Source organism: Oryx dammah, unplaced genomic scaffold (assembly GCF_014754425.2).
Source record: "Oryx dammah isolate SB20612 unplaced genomic scaffold, SCBI_Odam_1.1 HiC_scaffold_28, whole genome shotgun sequence".
Taxonomy (NCBI): Eukaryota; Metazoa; Chordata; class Mammalia; order Artiodactyla; family Bovidae; genus Oryx; species Oryx dammah.
The window spans coordinates 17,302,144-17,312,599 of NW_024070212.1; the positions used below are offsets into that span (position 1 = coordinate 17,302,144).

General features: G+C 48.5%; 1 protein-coding gene across 1 annotated transcript; it reads right to left on the minus strand.

Moving 5' to 3' along the window:
* Positions 1-8,156: 8,156 nt before the first annotated feature.
* On the minus strand, positions 8,157-9,288 carry LOC120855843 (late cornified envelope protein 3D-like). Its single transcript, XM_040230612.1, has 2 exons — positions 9,223-9,288; positions 8,157-8,712 (listed from the first exon to the last, which is right to left on the minus strand). The coding sequence occupies exon 2, from the start codon at positions 8,689-8,691 to the stop codon at positions 8,428-8,430; it is 264 nt and encodes an 87-aa protein (XP_040086546.1). The 5' UTR covers positions 8,692-8,712; positions 9,223-9,288; the 3' UTR covers positions 8,157-8,427.
* Positions 9,289-10,456: the final 1,168 nt, after the last annotated feature.

Below are 10,456 nucleotides of genomic sequence, written 5' to 3' on the forward strand. Positions count from 1 at the left end.
GCTCAGAGTCCCACTGGCTCCACTTCCCACTCACCCTAGTCACAGGCAGGAGTCCCTGGGGAGTCAGAGTTGATGAGATGCTAGAGCCAGGATGTCTTTGGCTCCGGGATTGGCCCAGGAGGGCAGGAGGTCGTTCTTACACAAACAGGCACGTGCTGGGTCATTCCTCAGCTTCCTTGTCCCTGCCTCCCAAGAGACCATGGGGGCTTCCAGAATCTCCTCTAGGGCAGGGGCTAAGGGGCTTTACCAGCCACAGCCTCCTTCAGGCTGAATACTGAGGAACTGACTGTGGATCCCCAAAGATCCAGGCCCTGGATGAAGTCTCATGGGGTGACTTCTAAGGAAACCAGAGAAGTGTTTTAGCCCATCTTTCTCCAGACCCCAAATAAGATCTTTGAGCCTGCTTCCATGGCCTGGCTGGTTTCTTGAGGACTGACTCAGGAACCATGTTCCTCCTTTCTAATACACTCGACACATTCTTCCCTCCCTGGTCAGACCCTCATTCCTGATGCCCATGTCCCTGGATAACACGATCATCAGAGGACCAATGTGGTTCTTCAAGTTCCTTTGGTGGCAATGACGATTGTGACTAAACCCCTTCCCTCATACTATTTAACATAGCAGTTCTCTTATACATAAATCCTCTCTCAAATTGAAGCCATGATATCAGGGATCAAAGTATAGCTCTGCTGTTTATAAACTCTGTGTGTGTGTGTGTGTGTGTGTGTGTGTGTGCTCAGTCTTGTCCAACTCTTTGCCACCTCATGACTGTAGCCCGCCAGGCTCCTCTGTCCATGGAATCCTCCAGGCAAGAATACTGGAGTAGGTTGTCATTCCCTTCCCCAGGGGATCTTCCCAAGCCAGAGATTGAACCCAGGTCTACATTGCAGGTAGATTCTTTACCATCTGAACCACCAGGGAAGCCCCATGTAAAAACTTAAGTATAGTTATTTGGTAGGTGAAATGTATGCAGCCCCATCAACCTCATCATATCAACAAATTAGCAAAAATCTTCACCAATTTTCAGTAAAATAGATAGAATTAGTTGTGACCTCACATATTCCACTGACAACCGCATGACAGATGGCCTTTGTCTTCCATCCACTGTGATTTCTGTTAGCCCAGCAGGTGCAGGTCACATTTTGCATTGTCCCAGTCCCTCACCAAGTCCTCCCTCAGCTTCGCTCCCTTCTTACCGCACTCCTGCTGCAGATGCCATGAGGTTCTCCCAAGAGCTCCCTGTCCCCTGCCATGGCCCCGGATCCATTCTCCCACTCCTTACCCATCCCATTGCCATGATCCAGGAAGTTCAGCTGAATCAACACACATGAAACAGAAGGCAAAGGCTTCATTCCCAGCAGGGAATCTACAGAGCAGCGCACGTACATGTGCCCCATCGCTTAGCACATAGGATCTACTGAGTTGCTCAGTTGTCCGTCTGTCTCTCTGAGCTAGTCACAAGCAATTCTATGTGTGTCTGCATTACCAGTATCCACAAAGGATGAATCCTGAGTGCACGGTATGTGAGCTGAATGAGTAAATAAAAGTAGAATGGCAGCCAGTGGGCCTGAACTATGGGTAATTGGATCGTCACTGAAATTTCCTGCTTCCTCTTTGTCCTTCCTCAAAATCTGTGCCTCAGGAAATGCTGACAGCCTGGTCCTGGGAGGATGTGGTCCTGTCACCTTGGGCTGAGCTTGAGGACACACACCTGGGTTGTGCAACAGAAAGCTCAGCGTAAAAGGGCTTGGGTCCTGGGATCCAAGGTCCACAGTCACTTCAACAAGAGCCTCTCCTGCTTGCACAGACTCAGGTGAGTGTCCAGCTGGGCAGAGAGCCTGAGCTGAAGGGGCTGAGCAGATGAACCTGTGCTTCACCCAGGAGAGGGCAGTAGGAACACAGGACGGAGGTGGCAAAAACGGGCCCATGGTGAGCAGCAAGGGCGGGATTGTGAGGAAGAAGAGTCCACAAGCCATGTCAGGGGGTTTGTGATGCAGCAGACCTCAGCATCTCTCCTTCCTCATTTTCCCAGACCTGCACCCTTTTCCTCCTCACACCCTCACTGATCTCCTTGCTCCTCACCTGGTATCTAGAATGTGCTTAGTCACTCAGTCATGTCCCATTCTTTGTGACCCCATGGACTGGAGCCCACCATGCTCCTACGTCCATGGTGATTCTCCAGGTAAGAATACTGGAGTGGGTTGCCATGCCTTCCTCCAGGGGATCTTCCTGACCCTTGGATCAAACCCAGGTCTCCTCCCTTGCAGGCATATTCTTTACCATCCGAGCCACAAGGGAAGCCCAAGATACTGGAGTGGTAGCCAGGGGAGATCTTTGCCAGGGAATCTTCCCAACCCAGGAATCGAATCAGGATCTCCTGCACTGCAGAAGGATTGGATGTCTAAACAGAAGAGAGATTTATGGGACAGTTGTGTGTTGCTATTTCAAATCCTGGAAGATGATGCTTTGAAAGTGCTGCACTCAATATGCCAGCAAATTTGGAAAATTCAGCAGTGGCCACAGGACTGGAAAAGGTCAGTTTTCATTCCAATCTCAAAGAAAGGCAATGCCAAATAATGCTCAAACTACCACACAATTGCACTCATCTCACATGCTAGTAAAGTAATGCTCAAAATTCTCCAAGCCAGGCTTCAGTAGTAAGTGAACCATAAACTTCCAGATGTTCAAGCTGGTTTTAGGAAAGGCAGAGGAACCAGAGATCAAATTGCCAACATCTGCTGGATCATGGAAAAAGCAAGAGAGTTTCAGAAAAACATCTATTTCTGCTTTATTGACTATGCCAAAGCCTTTGACTGTGTGGATCACAATAAACTGTGGAAAATTCTGAAAGAGATGGGAATACCAGACCACCTGACCTGCCTCTTGAGAAATCTATATGCAGGTCAGGAAGCAACAGTTAGAACTGGACATGGAACAACAGACTGGTTCCAAATAGGAAAAGGAGTACATCAAGGCTGTATACTGTCACCTGCTTATTTAATTTATATGAAGAGTACATCATGAGAAACACTGGGCTGGATGAAGCACAAGCTGGAATCAAGATTGCTGGGAGAAATGTCAGTAACCTCAGATATGCAGATGACGCCACCCTTATGGCAGAAAGTGAAGAGGAACTCAAAAGCCTCTTGATGAAAGTGAAAGAGGAGAGCGAAAAAGTTGGCTTAAAGCTCAACATTCAGAAAACGAAGATCATGGCATCCGGTCCCATCACTTCATGGGAAATAGATGGGGAAACAGTGGAAACAGTGTCAGAGTTTATTTCTGGGGGCTCCAAAATCACTGCAGATGGTGATTGCAGCCATGAAATTAAAAGATGCTTACTCCTTGGAAGGAAAGTTATGACCAACCTAGACAGCATATTAAAAAGCAGAGATATTACTTTGTCAACAAAGGTCCGTCTAGTCAAGGTTTTTCCAGTAGTCATGCATGGATGTGAGAGTTGGACTGTGAAGAAAGCTGAGCACTGAAGAGTTGATGCTTTTGAAGTGTGGTGTTGGAGAAGACTCTTGAGAGTCCCTTGGACTGCAAGGAGATCCAACCAGTCCATCCTAAAGGAGATCAGTCCTGGGTGTTCATTAGAAGGAATGATGCTGAAGCTGAAACTCCAATACTTTGGCCACGTCATGCAAAAAGTTGACTCATTGGAAAAGACCCTGATGCTGGGAGGGATTGGGGGCAGGAGGAGAAGGGGACAACAGAGCATGAGATGGCTGGATGGCATCACCGACTCGATGGACGTGAGTCTGGGTAAACTCCGGGAGTTGGTGATGGACAGGGAGGCCTGGCGTGCTGCGATTCCGGGGGTTGCAAAGAGTCGGGCACGACTGAGCGACTGAACTGAACTGAACTGTGTGTCATGTGCAGTGCCTGCCTGCAGGGGACGCCATTCGCACTCCATCTGTAGGGTGTATGTAGTGTCTCTGGAGACTCACCTGGAAGTCTGTCAGCTTTCTTTCCTTCCAGGAGAGAGCCGAAACAAAGACAACTCATTAGGTACATTTAACTCCCAATCAGTTCCCACCTCTCTTCTGATCCTGACTCCAGGAGCAATTGGTCTGAGGGGAAAAGGACCTACAAATAAATGAAACAGTGGCCTGAAGCCACTGCATTGACACATACTTGTTTCATTTCTGTTTCGCTCAGGTTTGCTGACCTCCTGCCGAGATGTCCTGCCAGCAGAACCAGCAGCAGTGGCAGCCCCTCTCCAACTGCCCCTCTCCCAAGTGCCCCCAAAGAGCCCAGCACAGGGTCTGCCTCCAGCCTCCTCAGGCTGTGCTCCCAGCTCCAAGAGCGGCTGCTGCCTGGGCCCCCACAGGCGCCACAGGCCCCACTGATGCCGGCGCCAGAGCCCGGACTCCTGTGATGGTGACGGTGGTCTGCAGTCCAGATGCTCTTGCTGTGGCCAGGGCTCTGAGGCCTGCTGCTGACCTGGATCGTGAGATTAAGTAAAAATATTGGTTCTAACGTGACTGGAATCTACCCCTCCTGGTGCACTTGGTTCCTGTCCCCTTCACTCCTGCAGAGATCACCCTTGGAGATTTCCAAGTGTTTCCCCAGAAGGCTTCAGGAGCTCAGAGCTTCACCTCTCCTTCTTGATGTCCCTGTGAAAAAATAAAGCTTTTCTTTCACATTGCAACCTTTGTCTAACGTGTCCATGTCTTGGGCCCACCCCAAGCTGCCCAATGTTGGGTACAGAACCCTGTCTCAGGAACACAAACATAGCAGCTCACACTCTCCTCAACTCGCAGGAACCTTTAGGAGATCATGTACTAGGGTGAAAGTGGGGTTAGGGGAGGGTATCGATGGGGACAAGTTAGTGAAAGTCTTGTGTTTTTCTGTAGGAAAGAGAGGAGATAGTACGGATGTTGAAATCCTCAGGGTCAACTCATGGAGTTCCTGTAAGAACGCTGTTCTGGGCTCCCCAGCTGAATGGCAGGGCTGAGAGGGCAGAGAATCAGAAAGAGGCCAAAGAAGGACAAGATTAAAGAGGATGGAAGAGGAGACTATTAAGCCAGGCATCAACGAAGGATGAGAGAGGAGAGGCTGTAGATCGTAGATGTGAAGAATTTGAAATTGGGGGACAGGAAGGAGTGGATTGGAGAAGCTCACCAAATGAAGGGGTTCTGAGAGTGTGAGCATGGGTGGATGGGGGAGGAGCAGCGCTCAAGAGTAAAGTAAACTGCAAACAGTAAAGGCTGCAAAGATGCCCAGTGAATGCAGAATCTTGCTCTGAACAGGAGGTCTCTTTCCCTGACAGTTCCTGACTTTTCACCTGACTCACTCTCCAGAAAGCTCCATTTGGGTGGAAGAAGACCTCCTTCCTCCCCCTGCTCCGGTCCTATGGTTGCTTTCACACACAGTGCTGGGCTGTTCTCTGGGAAGCAAGGAGAAAGAAAAAGCCCTGGAGTGCCTGGAAAGGAGAGGATGGGAGTAGAGTGGTGCAAATGCAACCCACAGTCAGATGGTGCTCAGCTGGAGGATCTTTATGATTCCAAGAGGTCACAGACAGGGGGCAAGTTGGGAGTAGCACAAAGCTCTGGAAAGCCATGGAAATGAGCTGGGGCCCCTCAGTGGCACCCTGGGAGCCCAGCCATGGGCATTCCAGGGAGGGAATGAGAAGCACCAGACTGGGCAGCTCCTTGGCCCCTGGGCTGCCCCAACCCTCATGCTCCATGGTCCTTGTGACACAGAACAAGAGAGGTTCGCAGAGCTGTGAAAGCAACAGGGGCCTCCAGAATGCTCTGATGTAGTGTCAGTGGGATGTGTGGTCCTCGTGAGGGCTCAGGTAGCCTCTCCCCTGCCAGAGCTGGAACCATAGCAGAATGAGACTGGAGACAAACAGTCTAAAGGATATGTGAGAGTTAGACATGGGGAGGGAGATGACATTGTTGGTTTTTCTCGGCAGGACATCTCTGCTCAGTGACACTGGGGAAAATAAGTAAACCAGGTATAACATTGAAGTGTGTGTATGTGTATATATATATATGTATATATATATATACACACACATGCATACATATTCTGTCCTTTTGCCCTTTCAATGACATTTTGCAGATCCTGACTCTATGACTCTCAGCCCACAGTGTAAGGAACCTGAAGGCAGCAAGGAAACAGAAAGGCCTTTGGGCAGAGATGATCTGGATCAAGACTGTTGATCAACCCCGAGATTTTCTCTTTTCCTCCTTTGATTTATAGTCAAGAGGAAAAAAGGGGGACCCGACATGGAGAGTGGAGACAGGGAAGGGTCATCCTCTGAGTGGCAGATCCTCAAACTCTCCAGCCCCAGGCCTTCAACATTCCCTCGATAGATTCCCAGACGTGTTTCTGATAGAAGGGAGCTGAGTAGTCCCTAAGCTGCTCAAATGTCTGCCCTTGACCCTCAGGACTTTTGAAGGCTGGGTGTTTATAATTCTTCATTCATTCAAACAACATGCATTGAGTACACATTTCAGAAATGTGTTGAACACAGAGAACTCAGCATTGTATCAGACACAGCTCCCAGCCTTGAGAAGCTTATAGTGTAACAGACACAGTGTAGACTGACATGAAATGAAAGTATCATTAACTGGAATGGTACTTGCTTTATGTGTGTGAGAAGTCCTTGGAAATCAGGTCATAGACTTTGGACCTCAGTTCCCATTTGACAAGAGTGAGGCTTCTAGCCATTGTCACTTGTACCACTTGTGGACAGAGAGTAAGGTCTTCAGTCTTCAAAATGGCTGTTGATACAGGGCAGGAGCTAAGATGTTGCTCTGTAGTAACCCAGTTAAGGTGTTTAAGAGGAACTCGTGGGATTCAAGAGCCTGGAGTCCATGGGCTGGAGATTTCCAGAAGGAAGGAGAAAATAGCTGCATTTTTCCATTGTATTTAATTTTTACTTTGTAGAATGAAGTAATGACTTAAATATGAAGTAATGACTTATCCATATGTAAAAAATGGATGTCTTTGATAAGACATTATTGTTGTAATAATGATTCTGAACTTTCTAGATACACAAAGGTTGTGGGAACAGTCTTTCTCTTCAAAACTTGAATATTTTGCAATTATGGCCAGTATTTGAGCCTTTTCAAAATTTATGCTAAGGCTTCAAGAATAGGTAATGTGAGCTGGAAAGAAGTGAGGTTAGTGGCCAAGATACCCACTGAGATCATTTTAAAACACAGCTAAAAATTCCTTGACTTTCTTCTCATTGAGAAATAAAGTTTGCATTCCCTCCTTTTGAATCTAGACAGGCTTATGACAGCTCTAACCCATAGAATATGGTAGAAGTGATGCTGTGTAACTTCTGAGCCTGGACCATGAAAGGTCATGCAGATTCCTCCTGATCCTCTTGGGATGCTGTCTCCGGGAGGTACCATGTGAAGAGTCTCAGGACCACTCTGAGATCATCATCATCCCAAAGAGGCCAGGAATAAAGCATGCAGCTGAAGCCAGAATCAACTCCAGTTATCTGAGTGAATGATTCTTTACTGCGATTGGATTTGAAAACTAGCATTCAATAGCCAAAAAGTAACGCAAATGAGTTCCATTCTACATCACATCTCTTGAAAAAAATGTACAAGCATCCAGTCTGTAACCCTCTGAGACGCTTCTCATGTCCTCTCTTTTTCTCAGTTTTCTCAAAGCCGAGAGGCTCTCATTTGCTGGATGCCCCATGCATTCTTTCCAAGAAAGCCCTCATTTTGGGTTTCTTGAGAATTCACTGCCTGACCAGTTCATCTTTCTCTCTCAAGTTCATTATTTTCAGATGAACTTGCTCTTTCTCCACCAGGTCTTTCTTTCTGCCTCCAAGTCCTCCATCCTCTTTGGTCTCATCTTCCTCAATGTGTGATCCTTCACACTAGCCTCAACAGAGAAATGGATTCCGAGGACAGCTCATCCCTCCTCTCTCATGTTATACATGGCCTTTTTCTGAGTGTTCTCAGCAACCAGACAGCTCCTCTTCTCCCACCTGCCACCCCCAAAACTCCCACTAGGCCACCCCCACAAACCCATGTGAGAAAAAGCAGACCTATTAATGTGCCAGGTCCCTGCCAGGATCATTCCCTGGTGCAAGCAAGCCGGACCTTCAGGAACCTAGGGAGGGGCCCACCAGGCAGCCTTGGGTGGAGCAGTCAATGGACAGGTGAGAGGCATGTGGTGTGAGAAGAGGTTTTATTTCTCTATGTGGTCAAACAGCGGTGAGAACATTGTGAGGCACAGAGCAGGGGAGCCCACGAGCTCTTGGGAAATATACCTTTGAGCCTTCTAGGGAGAGCGTACCACCCTCCTGTGAACATTTCAGCTAGTCAGCCTGGGAAGCAAAGACCAGGGTGTCAAGAAAGGATGCATCAAGCTGGGGCTTTTCCTTGGCTTTTGGCTTCTTGTTTCCTCTGAAATCATGTGTCTCAGCATCAAGAGGCCAGGTCAGCAGCAGCCTCCAGATCCCTGGCCACAGCCAAAGCGCCCGGACTGCAGACCACCATCACCATCGCAGGAGTCGGAGCTCTGGCGCCGGCAGCAGTGGGACCTGGGGCGCCTGTGGGGGCCCAGGCAGCAGCTGCCCTCGGAGCGGGGAGCACAGCCTGAGGAGGCTGGAGGCAGACACTGTACTGGGTTCTTTGGGGGACACTTGGGGGAGGGGCACTTGGGAGGGGGCTGGCACTGCTGCTGGTTCTGCTGGCAGGACATCTTGGCAGGAGGTCAGTGAGCCTGGACACATTCAAGGAGAAAAGATCAGCGCACAAGCTCCAGGCCACTGTCTCCCCTGTGAGCAGTCTTACTAGGGCCTATGCTCCTAATCCCAGCTGCCTCCTGAGCTGTGATGTTCAGGAGGAAAGTGGAAATGGATCTCAAGTTCAACTGACCTGGCAAGACAGTTCCCTCACTCTCTGCTCCTTCCCAGAACCATGCTGTCATCCTCTAAGTGGGCCCCATAGAAACACGGAGGCAAATACACCCCTCTGGGAAGTGACCCGTGGAGGATGTCTCTGGGTACATGTGTGTTTCAGGATGAAGCGTGGGGGTGGTGTTGAGAGCCATGTGTCCCAGACCCCAATGCCTCCCACACAGGTCCTTGCTCACTGTCCCCTGTCCCCAGTTGCCCCCCAAAGTCTGATTCTTGCTGCCTCCACAGACATCTCTGCTTTCTTTTTCCCCACCAACCCCGAGTTTGTCTCCCCCACACTCCTAGCTGAGGCTCTGTGCCCTCCAGTCACTCACCGTTGCAGGGGAGGCAGGAGAAGGATGCTCCTGAGTAGGCTGTGGATGCGCAGTTCAGAGCAGAAGCCCTTTTATCCTGTGCTGGGTGTGTGATGCACGGCCCGAGCATCCTGCTGCTTTCACAACAAGGGGGAGGGCAATGACAACACACACTTCCTACGTGCTTGCCTTATGTCTTCCTGGGCATGAATCTAAACTTCTACTAAGGTGGAACCAGGATGTCCCTGTGACTGCTGAACCACTTGCTACTCAGATCTGCTCTGGACCTATTGCTATGTCTTTAGTCATTCATTCACTTCCATTCCTAGACCAAGCTCTGTCCATTTTACTTCATTTGACAAGAATAATATAGAGAGATGTATGACAGGTTTCTTCTCTGATTATCTCACAGGTTAAGTAGATCATGACACAGCGAAGTAAATATATATTTTAAAATAATTTCTAAAAGTCTTTATTGAATTTGTTACAATATTGCTTCTGTTTCATGTTTTGGTTTTTTGGGGCACAAGGCATATGAAATCTTAGCTCCCTGATCAGGGATTGAACCCTCACCTCCTGTATTGGGAAGTGAAGTCCTAACCTCTGGGTGGCCAGGAATGTCCCTAGACAAATAAGTATATTGATCTATTGAGATATGTGCTATCACAGAAGTGTTTACAAAGACCTCAAGCCTAAGATTTTAGCTTGTGATAGTCCATCCCCCCTTATCCCCACATTGCACTGCAAGTCCCAAAGGGTAATGGAGACTCCAGTGTTCTCTGAAGTCTGGTGACAGCTGGCCAAGGTCATTGTCCTGACGGAGATGGAAGATGTGTAGGGTAAGGGATGAAGGTGGGAGCCAGTTCTTGTCTAAGAGAGACAGGTTCCTAAGAGGACCTCACTATCCCATGTGGCAGCATGGGCAGCAGTAGTCGAGTCCCACTAAGAAGGGGCCTAGAGCTCTAGATGTGACGAGATTCACAATTGATATTATTAAGAAGAAGGAGGAGAAAGGGAGATGGGGCAAAGTCCCCTCTTCACTGAGGCTCTGTTGTGTCCATGCCAATGCGCACTATTGATTCTAACACCGTAGGAGCTAATAGAAGGAAGTGGTTCAGATGTTGGAAGAGCTAAGGGAAGGAAAATTGTGCAAATGATAATAATGAACCATTTTACAAAAATGGTTGGCAATTTTAAGATTGACCATGGTGGAGGTTTTATATGAACCTCATTTGATATCGTAGACCTTATAACG